This window comes from Gopherus evgoodei, chromosome 2 (assembly GCF_007399415.2).
Source record: "Gopherus evgoodei ecotype Sinaloan lineage chromosome 2, rGopEvg1_v1.p, whole genome shotgun sequence".
Taxonomy (NCBI): Eukaryota; Metazoa; Chordata; order Testudines; family Testudinidae; genus Gopherus; species Gopherus evgoodei.
In genome coordinates this window covers 105,095,216-105,117,329 of record NC_044323.1, presented here as the reverse complement: position 1 = coordinate 105,117,329, position 22,114 = coordinate 105,095,216, and the positions used below count along the sequence as shown (strand labels likewise).

The following is a 22,114-nucleotide window of genomic DNA, read 5'->3' as shown; positions in this document are numbered from 1 at the left end:
GACCAATTGGTTGGTTCAGTTCATGTCCCTGACTCCTTTGCTCAGGCTCGCCTTTCGCACGATTTTTTCCACCAATCTGCCCGTGCCTTAGCCCGACAGTTTAAGCTCCCTTTGGCTACCACTCGTGCCCTTGTGGCCTCATGTCCTAGTTGTCAACAGCATGTTGTACCCCCTTCCCTTGCCTCTGGTGTTAACCCTCGTGGTTTGTCCTCCTTACAAATTTGGCAAACAGATATTACCCTTTTTCCTGAGTTTGGCTCCCTTAAATATATTCACGTCACGGTGGACACCTTTTCAGGACTTTTGTGGGCTACAGCGTTAGCCAGTACTGGTTCTCGGGATGTTATTAAACATTGGCAGGTTTGCTTTGCTGTTATGGGCATTCCTGCTTCCATAAAAACGGACAATGGCGCTGGATATATTTCTCGTCGTACAGCTCGTTTTCTTTCCTTATGGGGAATTTCTCATGTTACCGGTGTCCCTGGCAATTCCACCGGCCAAGCTATTGTGGAACGCTCTCATGCCTCATTAAAGCTTCTTTTGTTAAAACAAAAAGGGAGAGTTGCCCCCGATGCTGATCCATTGTCCCGTACGCCCCATGCTCGCCTTTCAAAGGCTCTATATGTGCTTAATTGGTTACAGGTAGGAACCCATAATGTCCCACCAGTTACGCGACATATCGCTGGTGCTATGGGCCAAGATTGCCAATTGCCCCGCCCACAGGTCCGATGGTTTAATTATACAGATCAAAAGTGGCAAGGTCCTGTGGATTTATTAACATGGGGAAGGGGCTATGCCTGTGTTTCTACTACTACAGGTCCCAGATGGATCCCCGCGAAGTGGGTTCGACCGTGGCTCACCCAGCGACGTGATAAGCAACCACACGATCCCGATATAGAAGCGGCAAACGACGATACCATCCCGGATCTACGCTTCCTCTTTCCTGACTTTAATTAGAAACTTGTAATTATTAGTTAAGTTGTAAGATGTAGATAGTATACGTTGTGCAGTTTTGTAAAATCGAGCAACTATTGATTATAGAATAATGTGTATAACCTCACCCAGGGATAGAATCCTCCCTGGGATTGGCTTAATAGTTTTGGTTAACCAACTTGGTATACTTCACTATTACACGCTAAATTGTATCTATTAATGATTGTATTGCTTTTCTTGTTTTGCTCCTTGTTTTGTTTATATATTATGACAAAGTCTTATGCGCATTGCCACGGCCTTGTTTGAAAAGAAAGGGGGAGGTGTGGGGACTTATCCTCCCTACTCTGATGGAGTGAGGCGCTGGACCGGGGTTGTGTCCAGGCTCTTCGCGTGGAGCCGCCGCCTCCTCGCTGCCTCCTTGCTTCCCCCCCGGGCCGGTCTCTCTGCTGCCGCCGTCCGGGAGAGGAGGCGAGCGGCTCGGGCCGCGGCCCCCGCTCCTCGCTCCCTCTCATGCGCTCTGACGCCGGGCGCTGCTGGGGCCCCGGCCGGGCAGCGCGGGGAGCCCAGGCGGCAGGGCTCGGCGCCGTTCCCGCTCTGATCTCGGGTATGTGTGGGTCTCTGCGCAGGGCGCTCCACGGGCAGAGGTGGGCGGCAGCTGTCACACGTGAGTGTCCGTTGCCTCCTCAGCTGGAGTCCTGTGGCTGTGGCTGGGGGGGCTGGTCCGAGCCGCTTGTTTTCTGTGTTTCACACGGAGCGATTGGTTCAGGAGAGGAGAGGGGAGGAGGCTGTAGATCCTTCTTTGTGTGGTCGGGGATTGCGTTGTTGCGGTTGGCCAATCGCGTGATTAGAGGCATGGTAAGCGCGTGATTTTTCTTTCTGTCCAATTAGATTGCTAGCATGTATGATGTTAGCCCACATGATTGGTTCTTATGTAACCAGACTTAACTATATAAGGAGGTAGTGGAAAAGAATAAAGGTGATTCCTGACTTGTTTGCAGCTGTGTTGACTGTGTGAATTTTCTTCGCTCCGCATGAGATAGCACAGGTTCCAAAACCCAGTGAATTGAGAGAGGCTAAGGACAGGTATCTGTGCCTGGTGGTGCAGTCTCCTTGTGGAGCCAGAAGCACCAGTTCCACCCCCTCCTCTCTCCACTGTGGAATATCAGAGTTGATTTTTTTTTTTTATTCCCTCAAGAATCTAAATACAGGTTACTGAGCTGAACTCACTTTGGGCTAATGGTGCACTAGCACTGGGGCTCCCCCACTAAGAGCTGAGATCACTAAGAGTTGAAATCAGTGAAGAGCTGAAATTGCTGAGCTGAGAGCACTGAGTACTGTGCTAATTAGTGGGGGAGCCTGAAGCTATACTGTGGAACAGAGCAGCTGGTGGAGTGGAGCAGTTGTGGGTATGGCTGGAGCGGATCACGGGACAGCTGGTGGCAGCAGAGCGGCTGGCAGAGCGGAGTAGCTGTGGGACGAGTGGAGCGGCCCACAGAGCAAGCGGAGCTGAGCAGTTTGCAGAGAGAACTGGAGCAGCTCATGGAGCAGAGCAGCTGGTGGAGCGGAGCTGTTTCTGAGGACGGCTGGAGGAGCAGCGTGGAGCGGCTGGTAAAGCGGAGCAGTTCGTGGAGAAGGCGGAAGCAGAACCCATGGAGAGGCAGGGCACTTGGCCCCGGACCACGTAAGGTGCCCCTTTCTACCCAGGCTGGGGGGAGGGACCTCTGCAGATAAACTCTCGAACTCTGGGGTGGCTTTGACCAGAGACTTTTGGGTTGTTGGACTTAAAACCCTAAGGGGAAAAAGGACAGTGCCAAACGTACTTGGAGGTGGGTTTTTGTTTATGGTGTGTGTTATAACCCTGTTTGTGGTGTTTCTCCAATGGGATGCCGCATAGATTCCTTCCTTTATTAAAAAAATTTTGCTACACTCAGATTCCGTGCTTGCGAGAGGGGAAGTATTGCCTCCTAGAGGCGCCCAGGGGGGTGTGGTATGTGAGTGTCCCAGGTCACTGGGTGGGGGCTCGAGCCGGTTATGCATTGTGTTATTGAAACGGAACCCCTGGATACTGAACCCGGCCCTTGTTGCTGCCAACTCAGAGGGGCAGAAGGGTTACATATGTCTATCATTTTTTCTGCCCTTCCCTCCAATTTCTGCTCTATCCTTTTGAAGATAGAGGTGGTCAACACTAAACCATCCATTAAACAGGAAGGAGATGTAAATAATGGTATAATATTTCTAGTATATCTAAACGTTTCATAATGCAGCCTAACAGGTTTATATTAAGTAGTTCACAATGATGCTCAGAATCTTTTTTTACCAAGTGGTTACAGTTAAATCAGAGGCCACAAGTATATTCAAATAATTCCTTTCAATGTGAATTATCCAATACTTGCGTACACTGAATTTCATCAGCCATTGTGTTGCCCAGTTACCTAGCTTATTAAGGTCCTTCTGAAACGTCTTATAATGCTCTTTAGGACAGTAACTCATCACTTAACGTTGTAGTTACGTTCCTGAAAAATGCAACTTTATGTGAAACAATGTTAAGCGAATCCAATTTCTCCACAATAATTAATATAAATGGCAGGAGATAGCTTCCAGGGGAAAAAAAAATTTTGCCAGACAAAAGGCATTATATACGTTTTAAACAAGCAATTTAATACTACAATCATCGCTGCTGACTATGAAGCTTGGTTGAGCTGGTGGCGTCTGGCTGTTCCGTTTGCTGTTCTTGCAAGCACAGGCACCGACTTTGCCAGTGGCAGGGGGCTCAACCCTTGGCCCATCCACTCCACCCCTTCCCCCAAACCCCCACCCTTGACTGCCTCTTCTCCCCCCGCAACTTCCTCCCCCTTTATTTCTCATGCTACGTCTTCGCTCCTGCCCACAGCAATCAGCTGGCTTGTGGCATTTAGGTGGGAGGAGAGAGGACTCGGTGCACAGGCTCCCCCTCCGTCTCCTGCCTCCTGCCCATGGCAATCAACTGATTTGCGGTGTTCAGGAAGCAGGGGAGGGAGAGGGAGCCTGCACGCTGAATGCTTGTTCCTCCCCACCCTCCTAAATGCTGCAAGAGCTGATTGCCACAGGCAGGAGGCGGGGGGGGGGAGGAGCTGATCTGTGGGGTTTGCCAGCGGGCAGGAGGCATAGGGAGGCTGCCAGCTGTGGCAAAAGCAGGTAGCCAAACAACATAATAGGGGAACATTGCACAACTTTAAATAAACATGTTCCTTAATTGATCAGCAACATAACAACATTAACTGGGAGGACTTTAAGTGAGGAGTTACTGGATTCACTAATATAAATAAGTTAGAGATAACACACATATGAACATAAGAACGGCCATACTGAGTCAGACCAATGGTCCATGTAGACCAGTATCCTGTCTTCTGACAGTAACCACTACCAGATGCTTCAGAGGAAATTAACAGAACTGGACAATAGAGAGTAATCCATCCAGTCATCTAGGCCCAGTTTCTAGCAGTCAGAGGTTTAGGGACACTCCTAGCCTAGTGTTGCAGACCAGACCGTCTTGGCTAATAGCCATTGATCAACATATCCTTCATGAACTTATCTAATTCTTTTCTGAACCCAGTTATACTTTTGGCCTTCACAACCTCACCTAGCAATGAATTCCATAGGCTAACTGTGTGGTTAGTCTATGGAAATACTTCCTTATGTTTGTTTTAAACTTGCTTCCTATTAATTTCATTCAGTGACCCCTGGTTCTTGTGTTATGTGACCAGGTAAATACTACTTCCCTATTCATTTTCTCCACACCTTGCATTCATCATTATTTTATATACCTCTCTTGAGTCTCCAGCTGGTGGTAGCTGTACAACTGGGCAGAAATATCACCTGTCTACTAACACAGGAGTCTGATGTCAGAGAGGGTAAGGAAATTCCCATGATGCACCACTTAAGCAATAAGAATGGACAGGGAGTGTGTTATTACAGGTAAGATACATTAACAAAGATTGAGACTTAGAAAAAAAGGGCAGCACTGCCCCAACGAGGTGTAATTCACTCATACACAAACACCCCCCTACCGCTTTCTGTGGCCTTGTTAATGTTGCAGCAGAGAAATCCTGCTTTAATGGGCTTCATCAGATGTGTCAGAGCAGGACTCTGTGTACTTCACATGCTATACCAATCCAACCATCTGATGCCCATTCAGAAAACTGGGAAATCCGCAAACAGTAAAGTGAGAAGAGTTATGTTTTAAAAAAGTGTTTTTCAGTAAATACACCTAAACCACCATTATCAATAGTCATAGTTTTAAGAAAGTTATATACCTTTTAAAAAAATCTGTAAAAGCAGCAAAAAGAGTCCTGTGGCATCTTATAAACTAACAGACATAGGAGCATGAACTTTCGTGGACATCCAACGAAGTGGGTATTCACCCATGGAAGTTCATGCTCCTATATGCCTGCTAGTCTATAAGGTGCCACAGAACTCTTTGCTACTGTCACTTCTACTGTCACTTCAGTGTGCACTGAGTCATTTGGTGCCTCAGAGAAGTAATAAGGATAAAATTCAAGTATTTCTGCTTCAAACGATAAACTACAATATGTGTTATCACTATAGGTTTTGTGACACAGTAGGGCAGCTCCGTTCACTACACAATTCTCTATTCCTCTTGCTGCTATTCAAGTGATGTATTGAAATAAGGTGTCTCTCACATTCCAGCATCTTTTTCTGTTTAAGCCCACCGTGAAGTCATAGGGCTCCGTTTGTGACATAGAAAGGTGCCATGAAAATGATTGTGATGCTGCAGAATAAGCCTTATGACTTCACTGCAGTATCAAATAGAAACAGAAAATAGTTTATGTAGTATGGGGGAAAACTTAGCCTGGGAAGAAATAACTAATAAGAAAATATGGCAAAGACACTTCTGGAAAACCTATGAGGAAACTGCTTTTTATGTTTTAATAGAATATTTTACTTCCACCCCCCCACCCCCATTCAACTATAAAAGTTCCACTTTAAATATTAAACACTACTGTAGCTGTTCCAATTATCCTTGTCTGCATGAACAAAAAGACAAGATGTTATATCCTTAGGGCCAAATACTGCTGTCTATCCACAGCAGAACCCCCACTGAAATCAATTTGGCTTCCTAGTGTCAAAAAATTTAACTTTCTTCATCCCTGTAATGCATTTGATCCCAAAGTGATTGGATAATTTGGCTAAGTTCTGGATAAATTTCCAAACTTTGGAGTCCTTATCCAAACTGATTCTTTTGAAGTTTGCCAATCGATTTCCCTGTAAATTAATGTGACGTTGCATCCCATAATGCTTTATAGAAATATGCTTATGAGTGTAAATATGACGTAACTATAATATGTTTTATGCTAAATATGCCATGTAACATCTTTGCAAGGGTTATGATCTACTGAATATATTCATCCTATTTGTATGCATGTATCATATTTATATCTGAAGTTATGAGCTTTGGCTCTATGCTTGTATTTAAACTGTTTGCTATAGGAAGCACATAGAACAGACTTGGTCAACTTAGTGTGAAGGGGACATTCAAGTAATTGGGAGTACTTAACTAACAATGGACTTTGGAGACGCCAATCCACATCTGAGCTTTCCTGGGAATGTTCAAACTAACACGTAAACAACAGCATCGGCCTGCAAAAAGCTGGATCACTCATATACATATCATTTGCCCTGGTGGCTAGCGACTCCATCTTGTGACTGTGATGTTGCACAGGAGAGGATATAAGAGGCTCTGAAAGCCCCTCCATTTTGTGTTCAGCTGGCTCAAAAGGTAATTTCTCCACCCCAAAGAGATGCCTGAAAGAAACTGGAACAAATGACAGTAACTACAGAGGTGTGAGTAATTGCTGGACCCAGATTAGAAGAAGTCTAGTCTGTCAAAGAAGCTTATTGGAACATCTCTGAGGGTGATTTACATCTGCATTTAGTTTCTTAGGCCTTGGCTACATTCACACATTACAGCGCTGCAACTGGGGTGTGAAAAAACACCCCCCTGAGCGCTGCAAGATACAGTGCTGTAAAGCGTCGGTGTAATCAGGGCAGCAGCGCTGGGAGCGCGGCTCCCAGCGCTGCACGCTACACCCGTAAGGGATGTGGTTTACATGCAGCGCTGGGAGAGCTCTCTCCCAGCGCTGCCGCTCTGACTACACTCACACTTCGCAGCGCTGCCGGGGCAGCGCTTTGAAATTCCAAATGTAGCCATACCCTTACTGTATTAGGCTTAGACCTGTGTGTTCTATTTTATTTTGCTTGGTAACTTACTTTGCTCTGTCTGTTATTACTTGAAACCACTTAAATCCTACTCTTTATATTTAATAAAAATCACTTTTTACTTATTAATTAACCCAGAGCAAGTAATTAATTCATGTGGGAGCAAACAACTCTGCATCTCTCTCTGTCAGTGTTATAGACGGAGAACAGTTTATGAGTTTATCCTCTATAAGCTTTATGTAAAATGGATTTATTTGGGGTTTGGACCCCATTGGGACCTGGGTATCTGGGTGTTGGAGACAAAAGCGCTTTTTAAGCTGTTTTCAGTTAAGCAGCTTTTGGGGGATGTGGTTCAGACTTGGGTCTGTGTTTGTAGCAGGCTAGCATGTCTGGCACAACCAGGCAGGGTATTGAAGTCCCAAGCTGGCAGGGAAAACGGGCTCAGAGGTAGTCCTAGCACATCAGGAGGCAGTTCCAAGGGGGCTTCTGTGACCCAGCCTGTCACAGAATCTAATGTAGTGTAGACTTTGAATACTCTGGCATAAGTTCCCTAAGAGACCTTATGGAGGACAGGACATGTAGAGGTCTGCTCTTACATGCCATGCCCTCACTCCCTTCCTCATGCTATAGAGATGATTGCTGATGCAGGAGGCCATAGAGCTGCCAGCCTCCTTCAGCTATCTGCTGGCTGAGATCTAGGAGACAGGTATTAACTACACTTTGTTTTGGATGCTGCCTTAGCTATAGTAAGGAAGAAAATCTCTAGGGAGTCTTAGAAAGAAATGTCTTTGGATCTTAAAATTATCCTTTTTTCCCTGCCTCCATTTGGAGTACTGATTTAATTGAGGTCCTATCGACACAGGCACCAGGCTCTCCATTAACTTAATTGGAGTGGCAACCTTTCAAGTGAGAGCCACATTTATGGAAATGCCTATTAGAGTACTTGTATTGACAATAAAAATGAAACAGACAACCAAGATAATTCAATGATAAAAGATAATTCACTTTGCAAAGTTGAAAAAAAATAAAAATAAATAAAAAGACAAAAAAGAAACCAGCCACAAGTAGTAACAAATGCCCATCCCTTTGCTAGTGAAAAGGGAATCCTATGCTAGTTATTCTGTTTTTTGAAATGGCTGAATTATATTCCAGAAATGCGTCTGTTGGATACTGATCTAATACTGCCAGAAATAAGGAGTAAATCCACTGAAGTCAATAGAATTACACCAGTGTAAAAATAAAATGAGATAAAGAATCAGGTTGTTATACTTTAGTGTAGGCAAACTAATTTATCAGCTGCCTGAAGTGTCCCAGGCTTCTTTAATTAATCCAGTAAAACCTGGCATTATAGTAATCATTTTTGTTGAACCTTGGGGGGTACAGTACAGCTACATTCTTGTTGTATGCCTGATAGCCAACTTCTTTGCTATCTTTCAGATCTTGGCCAGCATGGTACCTCAAGCAATGTCAGGGATTTTAACCAAGATCAACACTGAAGGTCTCAGCTGCTAAATGCTCCCTTCTTCCAGTCGCTACCTGCCAAACTTGGGAGATTACATCTATGCTTTCAAGGAGACATGTTGCCTCCCTTTCTACCAGCTGGTTCCTTCTGTTCACTTTCTGGGCACCACCCTCTCTGAGGGGAAGGAGGCTTATGAGTACAGAGGTCTGCTCTCTTGGGGCAGGGTCTTCAATCCTCTAACCAACCGTGTCAGGAAATCTGCAGGTCTCAGGGAATCCATTCAGAGAGCCAGACCCTGCCCCACTTCCTCCTCCTGGCCCATTCACAGTCAAGCTATCATTGGTAGGTACCCACCACTTTGAACTACCGTTTTGTCTGAGGGGAACAAAATCATCACACAGGAGTTACTGCTGCTTAGAGCTGCATTAATGCCTCCTGGGAAATCCATTGGAAAGGATGATGTATATGTAGTGTATTGCTCTTTTAACCCAAACCCTCAGCGAGTATATTACACAGCAGCTGGGAAATAAGATTCACAGCTTGGGTAGACACGTGTGTGCTGGCTCTGCTCATGCTAGTGCATTAAAAATAGCAGTGTAGCTGAAGCGGCACGGGCAGACACTTTGACTAGCTACCCAAGATCAATCCCACCCAACTCTCTGGCTACATACTCTGGCATATGCTGAGCCGCCGCCTGTGCCACTGCAGCCACTCACTCTGCTTGAGTTAACGCATTAAAAATAGCAGAGCTAATGCGTATATGTCTGTCTGTGCTGGGAATCACATCTCCCAGCTGCTGTATAGACCTACCCTGGGACAGGCTTCCTCCCTGCCACCACCAGTTTGTAGCTCCTAGCACAGACAATACAGCAGACACTGAAAGCAAATACCTCTATGGGTGTGTCTCCCGTCATTCTAAAGAACTAAACACACTACAGGGGGCTAGAGGACTGGCCATATGACACATCCTCAGGTCCTGTATCCTGTCTTGGACAGTGGTTGACACCTAGGAAGGAGCTGCTCAAGCCTTTCCCTGCTGCCAGAGTCCCCACTGATGGAATCTTTCTGGGTGGAGGAAAAGACTCAGCAGTGGGACACCACACTGCTTAAAATAGAAACGTAGATGGGGAGGCACTACTTGGATGAGCAGTGAGACATGTAGGGTACATATCCACGGGGTTCAGATGCGTCTTTGTGCTATTCACCTAAGCAGTGCCTCATCATCTACACTGCTATTTATATCCAGGCTAGGAGTGCATGCACTCTATGTACTCTTAGCAATGCCAAAAGAAGTGTGCAGTGTAGATATAACTTCAGAAAGTTCAATACAGTCTCTCTCCATCTAGCTTTTGCAGTTTTCATTAGTTTGCTTTTGCTAATGTAATGGCCCTATATATTATACAGAAATAACATAGGACTGAAAAATTATCTGAATAATTTTAAATGCTTTCCTCATTTTAAATATATAGTTTCATTGGATACTGCAGTATTCATTTTTATTAATAAGAAGTTATTTCTTTTTTATAAATGGTGAACTGGAGTATCTCATCATTTCTTCTTCTAAATAGATCAAGACTTTGATCTAATGCAAGCCCTGCTGGGAGCAGAGACTTTCTACCTACTATAGTCACAAAGAATATTCAAACAAACATGGAAGTTTAATTCATTTAGTTATGAAAATTAAATGAGCTCAACAAGGTACATTTGATTTGCCTCACGAGGGAAAAAACCACCTCTCTCCAAGGGAAGAAATATGAAGGCAAAATAAAACAAAATAATGGAAAGTTGGTGTCAGGACCCCAATATTGCACCAATCCTTAGGCAGCATCCTTAGACGATGCGCTGAACAGCTGCGCCTGACCAACAGCTCTAATGCTAAAGGCCTACAGCAGCCACAACTCAGGGCCCAACTAGATGGACAGGCAGCATTCTCACTGGGTGCCTGGGCTATACAAAGGCCCCAACTGGAAGAGGAAGCTGACTGAGCAACAGGTCGTTGCCTACTGCCTAGACTGCCCTGCTGTTTCTACTGACCCTACCCTGTTGCCCTGCTGTCTCGCCTGATCCTGCCTCCCCAAACTGACCCAGCCCCTTGCATTGGATCCACCAGCTACTGACCCCTGTGCAAACTCAGACCATTGCTCTGGACTGCCTGCAATATGGATTGACCAGCTGGCTACTCGACCACTCATGCACCATCGACTAGAATTCAGGACTGCTGCCTAACCTGCCTCAGCCACTGGGCATTACAGTTGGGAGGAATCAAGGGCCTAGACTTGATATGGCACACAAGTCACATCCACAATGAACATATGCAGAATACACAACCAGAGACTGGTGTTGATGCCACACATAATTTTGGGGCAACAAAATCTTTGTGGATCATTATAAAGATCTACCCAGGTCAAGGAAAACATTTCCTTCAACACAACAGAGCTCTCTTATATTTCTGCACATTTGCTTGGACAATTAACTTTCATTCAAAGAAATTTGAGAAACTAGTTGCTCTCGGAGAAAGGAAACCATCTGGATCTTGCACTAGTTACTTACCATTTTTGCAGATGGGGCAGCACTGATCTGGCTCGTACACTGGATCCACACATTCAGTCTGAGGACAAGCAGACACTGTGCACAGCACTTCACCATTGGCTTCGCAACGGCATTTCTCACATGGGGAAACCTGAAACACAAATCCATTCATTTTTTAATTCATCCATTCAATATTCTCTCCCAGGCAGCATAATGCCTTTCTTTGCCTCTCTCTCTTTTACATGCATCTTGTCTTCCACAGTTATTCAGACAGAAGTAGGGTTGCTGCAGTCTCAGTTTAGAGCAGCAACCATGCTAGCCCCAGGCACTGTTCTGAATCCATGCTCCAAATTGAGCAAAGCAAAAGGTTCTGAGGAAGAGAGAGTCATGTGAGACCATTAAGTAATAGTTGGAAGACATTCCCTCTGGCTCCAAGGATTGATCTGGGGTTAGTCTAGAGCTGGTCTTTTATTATACTAAAAGTAATTTTGATTTAAAATGGCTTTATGACTAAATTTTTCATTTTCTGTTTTTCTGATGAAAAACCCAAACCTCAATATTTTCACAGGAAATTCAAAACAAAAAATGAAAAAAAAATCTCTAAATTTCTTGTGAAAGCCAATTGGCATTTTCTATAACTACCAATATTAGAAGTGTACATGTAGGAAGATTTTGAGAGGAACAAAAAACATGATTGGTTTAGAGGGGACAGTGGAAAAACGATAATTACTGGAACAGAAGTACAGTTTCTCTTAGGGCTTGACCCTACTCCTAGTGAAGTCAATGGGGAAACTCACATTGATTTAAATGGAGCAGGAGCAAGCCCCTAATTAGCAACATTTGGACATGCATGTGATTCTTATTTCCTGGATATGTAAAATACCTGCCACAATTTAACAGACTGCTCCCTTGTCCTGTCCCCCACCTCCCCTGCCCCCCACACACCCCTCATTCTCATGTCTCTCAAGTGTACCTGAACGCTTCAGGGGGGGGAAAAAAAAAAAAAAAAAAGGAGAGGCACAGGTGCACAAGGGCCATTTCATACTACTGATCTCTCCCCTCTGTTGAGGGTGTGATTATTACTGCCGTACCCCAAATGGCCCTGGTACACACAGCAGATTTCAGGGAAGGAATTGTGTTAGAACGCTGTTTCCAGTGACATCTTCTCCACCATGTTTAAGATCTGGACATCTTCCACACCCAACACTTTCCTATTTCTAGAAGTGAACTTGAGGTTCTGAAGTGCTCAGATAAGGTTCTGCTTCCTTCTCTCCATGCCATTTAATTCCAGATTCCAGAGAAGCAGAAGCACCAACACACTGTCAGACAGGCTGTTCTCATCGGATCTCTGTCAACATTCATAGTGGAATTGCCAGAAACCTTAAGAAAGTCTGTGCTCACTAAAGGATCACTCAGGCTTGCACCTTTGGGGTCATCTTTGATTCCTCACTCAAATAAGGTTCTCACTTGCTCCGCTAAAAATCCCCAAGAGCCAGACCTTCCACTCTACCTCAACTCTCATTTATGTCAGCATTCTTTTATCTGGACTACAGAGACATCCTTCTTCCTTGCTTCCCTACTTCTTATTCAATCTGTCATATCCAAAGTTATCTTCTATACTCACTGCTACTTCTACTTGAATCCCTCCATATTTTTTGCTTCTCTCTCCCCCTCACTTTCAAATCTCGGTACAGTATTACCCATGGTTAGATCAATGCCCCTGTCTCCTCCTATACACCTATGTTCTATGCTCTGCCACCAATTTCTCCGTTCACTAACCTCTTCCTCTCTTTTTGCTCATGTGTCAGACTGTCTTTTCATGCTATCCTCTCTGCTCAGGCCAGCATCTCTCTCCACTTTGCCCTCCTCCCTTACATTTAATTTGGTTCAGTTAGACTTCCACAGCTAGCCGTCCTCTCCCAGTGCTCTTCCCTATAAAATATACTATAGCTTAAAAAATCCTGTAGCCACAAAATGCACAACAAAGCCACACGATGCACATCTTTGTCATAAAAGCTCTTTGGGGCAAGGCCTCTGTCTTCAAATTGTTTATAAAGTGCCATGCACATCTATGGCACTATAGCTTGAGCCCTACCAAATTTACGGTCCATTTTGGTCAATTTCACAGTAAAAGGATTTTTAAAAACAGTAAATTTCATGATTTCAGCTATTTAATTCTAAAATTTCAGAGTGTTGTAATTATAGGTGTCCTGACCCAAAAAAGGAGTGGGGGGGGGGGAAGGGGGCAGGTCGCAAGGTTATCGTAGGGAGGGTTGTGGTACTGCTATCCTTATTTCTTGTGCTGCTGCTGGCAGCGGTGCTGCCTTCAGAGCTGGGCAGCTGGAGAGCGGTGGCTGCTGCTGCTGGCTAGGAGCCTAGCTCTGAAGGCAGAGCCACTGCCAGCAGCAACACCGAAATAAGGATGGCATGGTATCGTACTGCCACCTTTGCTTCTGCACTGATCACTGCTGACTGAGGGCCCAGCTCTGCAGGTACCTCTCTTCGGCCGCCCAGCTCTGAAGGCAGCGCAGAACTAAGGGTGGCAATACCACAACTCCCCCTAAAATAACTTTGCAACCTTCCTCCCCCCACCCCACCCACAACTCCCTTTTGGGTCAGGACCCCCAAATTTGAGAAACATTGGTCTCTCTTGTGAAATCTGTATAGTATAGGGCAAAAGCACACAAAAAACCAGATTTCACAGGGGGTGATGCGTTTTTCATGGCTATGAATATGGTAGGGCCTCAGCTATAGCAGAAGAGGAAGAGGCTATTTCCAAACCAATTTACAGAATCAAGAGATTCAGTTATTTGACAAACTTTGGATGAGCATCTGAAATTAGGGGTGCTTATCCAAGTGAAACCTTAATTCTGAATATTTTGAAGCTTACAGGTCACTACTGAGAAACCATTCTTCTGTAGTTATTATCTCTCATTTTACATGCTAAGGTACAAAATATATGGTTTGCTTTTAAGATCTTAGATAAAACTTAACCAAGAAATCAAGTCTTCAGGTTAAATTCACCAAGAGCCTAAGTTGGCACAATTTCATAGACTTCACAATGTTTGGGTACATTTAAATAAGTAGTGAATTTAGCCCTGTTCTCTCTGACAGCTTGACAAGATCAACAGCAAAAATGGATATTCCCTATTCAAGTATTCCATATACTATGGTACAGCTAGCTTTTACATCACATTTTACATCCTTGTATCTGATGCGATGAAGCAGCAATCAAGACTGAAAAAAATTATTTTAGGAAGAACATTTATTCAGCCTTATAAAATTAAAACATCTTTTAATTCAGCAGCTTATTTCCTGGAATTTCAACTTTGACAGAACCATTTGCCTTCTACAAAGCACAGACTGTCCAGAATATGAAGCCATTTAACAAAATATTAACGGCACTGTGGAAAGAGACAATCCTGATTTAAAGTCTGAACACATGTAAGTGTTCATAAAGATGCATTTCCCTCAAATATAATGTGGTTTTGAAGATCATACCTTTCAGAAACTGAACACTATATGATGAACAGATGTCCAAGCAGCAGGTCATGAACACTTTTTTGCATGTAATATATAGCAGGTTATTGCAAAGAAATATTTACAATGATCCTTTAATAAGCACTGTCATCCCTCAGATATTGTTTTGTTCTGTTTTTTTCCCTCAGATGAGACGTATATTCTTCCCCGGATACACCACCACATATATTTCCTACATCTACAATGTGATCTATGGTACCTATTTCACTGCAACTTGCTAATTAGAAGCACCTTGCACTTTGGTGATCAGAAAGAGATTCAGTACAGAGACAAATTCTCATTTCAGTTACACCAAATGTAAATCTGGAGGTAATCCACTGACCTCTGTGTAGTATTTCCACACTTAACCAGTGTAACCAGGATAAGAATCTGATGCTAAGCCATCCTCTTTTCCCAGCCACAACAGTTTCCTCACTTTGGACTTCATTGTGCAAACATTCATGTTGGTGTGCACTTGCAGAGTCTGTTGTAGTCTATGGGATAACTCTTATTCGTATTGGAGAGCTTGTATGAGTAAGAGTTGTACAATGTAGTCCTTTAAGAACACAGCAAAATGAGCACCTAAGTATTTCTTTCTACTCTGTTTTGTAATATTTTCAAGAGTATGAGTCAAGTACATTTTCAGTAGAAGTGAAGCAGAATAGTTGTTAAAGCAGCATTAACCCTGTCCCTTATAGAAATGCCCACAGAGCCCTTATATGCATATTTTTGGACCAAATGTTGCTGCTTGTTGCTGCTTCTTTTTTCAATATAGGCAAGATATAGTTAAAACTATAGAAAACCAATGCCTGAAAAAGGCCAAAAAAGTAATATTAATAAGGATCAATGTATAAGAGAGAGTCTAGCAAGGAAATGTCTTGGAATGACACCATGTAATTAGCAGGAAATCGTAAGTCAGAACTGGAGAAGGCCCATCTGTGCCTCTTCCATTTTCCTCTCCCCTCTAATGGATGAACTCTTACTTCAGCATAGGTTCTAATGGCTGATGCGATGGGGCTGCCACCAGTTCCTTTGGGACACTATTCCACAATCTAATAGATCATGCAGTTAGTGGTAAAGCAATTTCAGAGTTAGGAATGAAGAATACTACCTAAGTGCTAAGTATTAACTATATCACAACAGCAGATCTTCCCATGCTAACATAGAAGAACCAATAAGAAGCAGATAATTTTGACCTAATTTGCCAGGCAGCCATAAAACCTACAGGAAATTGCAAGAAATTGCCTTCTTGAGGGTTTAAAGGAAGATTATAAACAAGTGTATAAATGTTTTTCTGTGGAGCTACAGATGTAGTAGAAAAGTCTGCATACATAAGAATGCAAACAAGTGGATCAGTTAAGGGTTCCTCAATAGAAGAGCAAGAAAAATTCTAGCATAATACAGGCAGCAAGCCAGATCCTCAGCTCTTTAATGTCATAGCTCAGTTGAAGTCAGTGGAGCTATGCCAATTAACACAAGTTGAGGATCTGGCCCAGCATGCATACCAAAGTACTTTGGTTTACACAATTTTTTTCTGGACTTTGGAAAAAATCTACCTGCTTACAGAAAGTGGAAGTTCTCTATTTGTACTTTAACCAAGACAGGGATTAAATAACTCTTAAAGAAAAAAAAAATCCAGAAGTCTATATTTCATTCCTTGCATCTCTGAAAACTTTATGTAAAATAAATAAATAAAATCCATAAAACTATATCCATTTACTCTTGAGTTGGTATTTCTAGTAACATTTTCATTCCAGTTACATTCCCCAAGAGATCATGAACATGGTTAGGCTGACAAGTATTAATATATCAGCCTTCTTTATATTTCTCTGTGTCTTCAAAGCACCACAAATGCTTTGAAATCCATCTGGATTTGCTGCCTTCAAGAATTTCAACTGAGTTGGTTCATAAATTAAGTTCTTTGACGGGATAGAAGTTGTGATAAACAAAGCAAAATCTGTAACAGCAAAGTATCCAATTTGCCTCTAAGTAACAAAGCCCAATAATGGTCACAGGAATGCTTCTTTAAAATTTGAATACAAATAATAGAATCATATTGGAATCTCTTTATCTTCATTGCGGAATTCCATTTTAATCACAGTTAGGAGACTATGTTCTTTTGTAAGGTACTTTTGCTCCCAATCCCATTAAAAGTTCTCTGTAAGATGAAACCCTTGCCATACTGCAGCATGGCCCCTACAAGAAGCTATACTGCAAGTGGTTGATGAAGACATCTTTATTAGGCTTCCGAGTTTTGGGGTTTTGTTTTTTTCAGTTTTGGTTTGCAATAAAATTTAATTTTTCCTTCCTAACACTTGTATGTAAGATACTACCACACACACAAATACAAGCAAAGTCTGTATGCAGAGATTGATGTATCTCCCTCCACTCCTAGTTTCACAGGAGCAGATTTTACCACTGCTTGGAGAGAGGGGTTTTTTGTTTTGTTTTGGTTCTTTTTGTTTTTTAAATAAAAACTTATGTCAAACTCCATTTATAGGTGAGTCTCATCTTACGCTGGGGTTATGTTCCACTGTCAGCGCGTAAAGCAAAAATCGCTTATAGTCAAAATTACATTGAGTGTAATGGCAAGCGGAATTGCCCACACTACAGGTACAGTATTAAAATTGTTATTTTTCTTTTTTTTTGTTTTTGTTTTTGTTGACCACACAAAGCTGAATTTGTGCATGTTAAATGCATGTAAGATGAGACTCGCCTATATATACAATATACACATGCACACACACATTTGTGTATGCATACAATGAATCTGCAAACATATAATTCATGTAATCATTTAAGGAGTCAATATTCCTTAATATTCCTCAATATCTTCATCAGAATGTGACTTATTCCATTAATGGAACATATGCATACAGAGAGGATGGACTTACCTGTTTACAAATACTTCCCTGACCTAAATCAAATGGCAAAGAGTGCTGTATAACATCCACAAGACAGTTGTGACTACAATTATAAAAATGGATTCCAATACTGGGTGCAGTTATTTTCATCTGCAACTGTGCATGCATTTAGTGATGATCTGATTGCACATGTAAGTTTCTTCTTTTTAATCTTAATTGATTACAATGGTATATGAAAATAACTGTGCCTACTGTTTTGCACCTACAATATTATAGGCTGAGTTGAGGCCCAGTTACGCAGTGCCAGTATGATAAAACATATAGGCTGCAATTAAAGTGCTGTATAGCTTTAGTGATTTTCCTTAGCCATCTTGAACACATGCATATCCTTACTCATCCTACTTATTACTTATCCTAACAGAGAGCACAAATTGAAAAATGGCACTGCATTATGGGAAGGTTTCATTAGAACTGCCAGAGTCAGAATGGGGTAAAACAAAGCTGAAAACACAGCAGAAATATAGTTCTGAAAAAGATCTATGGGCACTGCCTAGTATTACACTTCCAAAGCTATCAGGCATGATTGCTGTGCGAGAACAATGAGCCCATGGGTTTTATTCTTCCACCACATGCTGAACTTAATGAAGTAACTTAACTGCATTTCAAGGCTACTCTACAGTCAGTAAGGCAAGATTCTTACATTAAATGAAGACATAGATGGGGTTGGAAAGCTGTGCATGAAGAACACATTAAAATGCTAACACTACGCTGTTGAGACCTGGAGACAACATAAGCAGAGAAGCACAATATTTTGACATTGCTTCTGAATGTACTGTGCTGAAACAGTAAGGATTTCAGAGCCTGGCCATAAAAGGGCACATCAGCCACCCATGCGTTAAATAAAAAGTGAAGAAATAAAAGGAATAAATTGCTGTGCCAAGACTCAAGACCTTGGGGAGGGAGGAGAGGAGAGGAGATGGGCCTACTGTTTGCTGGGATATGCCTTGAAAGATGCTAGTGTTCTGAGCATAGCCACCTAGAGATGGCAGAGAGAAAGTGCTGTATTCAGAGAATAAATCAGAATCGTTCTCTGGCTTTTTTAGAAGGTGAAAAAAATATAGAAAGGCATTCAAAAGAAAAATGAGTTCCTAAGATTACACAAATACCACAGATGACACCAAAGAAGAGACGAGCAGCGTATTTATAACCTTCATAAAGATTAATTCTCTCTCTCAAATATATATGAGACAGGCATGAACTGCAAAATTTTGGGAGTTAGAAATCCAGCCCAGAAGTTCAGGAGCATTCAGATCCAGGTTTTGGTTCAGGCCCACATCTAGCAGATGCACACTCCCAAATGTGCATGCACAACAGTACCTGTTTATAGAACTCAGCTATAATGAAAATCTATTTGTAAGGGGGGGAGAGAGAGAGTAACTGTACGATCAGGCTTTAAGTCCAACACTGTTTCAATACACAAGATGAATTTGCAAAGATAATGAACCTTCACCATTGTTAAGGTTTCTCTTTGTTTTAAAAACAGGAAAGCTTCACTATAAAAGTACTCCACTAGATAGAAAAAATGACTGTACTTAAATATTGCCATAATCCGTCCTCTGAATCATACTCTGATTAATACACCAACTTCCATAATCATACCCACAGAAAATTATGTAACTGTGACATCCCAGTTTGAACAGGCCAAAAAAAAAAAAAGATGGATTACAGGATGCATTCTTGTCACTAACTGGCTATTAACAATGGAAATCAGCCCCGAATGGCAAATAGGTTTCACAAAGGATAAGTTTTATGGTTAAAATTGTAAAATAAGGGAACAGTAAATGTAATGCTGAAAATGGAATGGAAACTCTCAGGGTACATACATATTAATACTGAATGGCTGCACTGTGATTTTTTTATACTATAAATATGAAAGGAATTAATAAAGATCCACTCCCTCATTTTTAAAATGTTATGGTTTCACTGAGCTGGAAAGGTTGTGTTTAAACAAAAAATTACACACTGCTGCAGGTGCAGTATTAACAAATAAAAAAACCCTCTCTAAGAAACCATTTCAAGAACATAAGATCACACACAGATCAACCCTCACAATTATTATTACTATTAATATTATTTTTAAATAAAAAAGCCCTTACCATGAATTCTTCTAGTGTCTGGTAGGTCTTTCCTCTGAACTCACAGTAGTTCTTCCTCTCTTTGCACTGTGGGCAGCACTGACTGGTGTCTACATGAATACATCGTGGATGAAGTCTTGGGCACTCAGGTTGAATGCACAGAGGTCCCTCATCAGTGCAAAGACAGGGGCAAGCAGAGGGACCTGGAGTAAACTTCTCCCCGATAGCATAAACAAAGCCACTCTCATCCACACAGCCTTTCCCACGGTAATCTGGATAGGCATACTCCTCCGGAGGCTCGGGAGTAGTACTAGCAACAACTTCTGGGAGGGATGATTCTTCAGCCGCCTGAGGTTCCTCTGGAATACCATCCCTTTGCTCCTGTGCTTGAATGCTCCCAGATTTACTGCTTGTTCCTTGACTATTCCAAATTTGTTTTTGCCTAGTCCAAGATTCTTTGTTTGAATAATTTCTGTTTCCTTTACTCTTCCAATCTCTGGTGCCCTCTTCCCGCCCATTCCTTCCAATTTCATTCATTTTCCCTGGGCCTGTCTGACTCTGACTGTCCGGCCTGGTTGATGTATGATCCCTCTTTTCCTGACTTGTTTTTATCTCCTGTTTGTCTGGAGCCTTGGCCAGTTTTTGCACAGGTATGGTGGAGCTACAGAGAGCAACCATGAGACAGCAGGTTACAAGAAGAGAACTAGAGAGAGCGCCAATTGCCATTGCAGTAGAGCTGGGCATCACCTATGGCATCCCAGAGGGACAAGAGATGCTGCATTCACATCAGAGGGAATCACTGTGTAAATACAGTCCCTAGGAAGAGAACAATTAGAAAAACTTCAGCTCACATGTTTTTCACTGGGCATTTGTACCAATGCCACATCTCAAACAACATGCAACTTTGTTTGATAATTTATACAAAAGACAAACAAAGTTCTTGTGCTGCATCCCTCTTTCCCACACTTTGCCTGTATGTTGTTTTATAGATTGCAAGTTCTTTGGGACAGGGACCTGTATTTTTATATCTCTAAAAATGCTGTACAAACTTGGTGAGGTATAACTAATGAGAGCTGGCATAAATCAGTTAAAAAAAAAAAAAGACTGCGGTAAAGTGAATGTATCTAAAATCAAATGAAGCTCCTTAAATCACAGCAGACTCCAGAACAAACATCAACCATTCACTTCCATTTCCTGACTTCATGCATGATGATTTTCATTAATCTTTTATTCAATCTGATAAGAGTTATTTTAAAATAACTGCTAGTGAGCATGATTTTTTTTTAAAGTAGTTATAAGCACATTATTAAAGCCAACAGAGCCAAACAGATCTCTTTGAAATTTCCTACAGTATGCATATGCTGCCTGTTTCTTCCTCTGGTTTACAACAGCAAAGCAAAATAGTTTATAGCAGAGGTTAACAGAAGTCCTCCCAACATAACTACCCCAGCTATTGATTAAAAATATCATATATTAAAATTGTATGTGATGGACAAAAAATGTGAGACACTGGGTAAACATAAATAGACTTTACAATTGTCTTCCAACTTTCTGTATAAATTAACATTTGAACTACCTTTGCACAAACCCCTTTGAAGAAAAAAGAAAAAAAAAACCACCATCACCACATTTCCAGAATATGCATAGTCCTAGAATAAATGCACCTCTCTGCCTATCTCACACGCAGTTCTGGCTGAAGAAACAGACCAGGGCAGGCATACCATACACTGCACTTTGCTATCTGCCTTCTATACAGTTTCTCATAAACCAGAAAGATTGAAAAATAAGAAGAACTGATCCCCCACCACACATGCACCCTGATTTCTGGGGGTTCCTGGAGCTATTGTGGAAGGCAAGATAATGTCTAAATCAGGGAATAGCAGAAAGCCACCTGTGTCTGGGAAACTGAGAAGAGATGGAGCAGGCAATAAATAATTGCAAGACAACTGTTCTGCATTCCCCCTCCCGTCCAAGGGGGCTGCTGAAACTTTCCCACGGAAGGCAGACAGTGGGGGCTGACGAGCATCACACTCTCTCAGCACAACCTACCTTCGCTAAGCCCCTCTCCAGCCCCGGGAGCAGCAGCCACCTCTCCGCCTCGGTGGCTGGGATTTCAGAGCCAGCCCTCCCCTTCTCCGCCTGGCATTGCACTCCTCCAGCCGCCCCGCTCTCCCCTCCCAAGCAGCCCTCCCTCGGCGTCCCAACTTTCCCCGGCTGGGGCGAGCCGGCGAGAGTTCAGGCTCGGGAGGGCAGGGAAGAGCGGGCGAGGGCAGCGCCCCTTCACCTACATGCATGCGAGCATGAGCCCCGCAGACCGCGGCTTCAGCCCAGCAGCCGGCTCCTGGCGAGGAGAAGCCGCAGCTCCAACTTGGCTCCCATCCTCCGGCCACGCGGGAGGAAATCAGTTTGCTGCTGCCCCCTCCTCCAGGGACAAGCACCGCAGCCACCGGCTGCAC

The 22,114-nt window shown here is 42.8% G+C and overlaps 1 protein-coding gene across 2 annotated transcripts in view; it reads right to left on the bottom strand.

Annotated features, from left to right (window-relative positions):
• VWC2 (von Willebrand factor C domain containing 2) overlaps positions 1–22,002 on the bottom strand; it is a 106,133-nt gene extending 84,131 nt beyond the window's left edge. For both annotated transcript variants that reach the window (XR_003998909.1, XM_030551465.1), the window contains exons 1-3: positions 21,947–22,002; positions 19,680–20,474; positions 11,162–11,291 (exon numbers count right to left, since the gene is read on the bottom strand). Coding sequence is in view for 1 of the 2 variants with exons in the window: in XM_030551465.1 (XP_030407325.1) it covers positions 11,162–11,291; positions 19,680–20,402 (853 nt within the window). In the remaining variant the exon portion in view is untranslated. The remainder of the gene's footprint in view (positions 1–11,161; positions 11,292–19,679; positions 20,475–21,946) is intronic.
• Between the last annotated feature and the right edge of the window lie 112 nt (positions 22,003–22,114).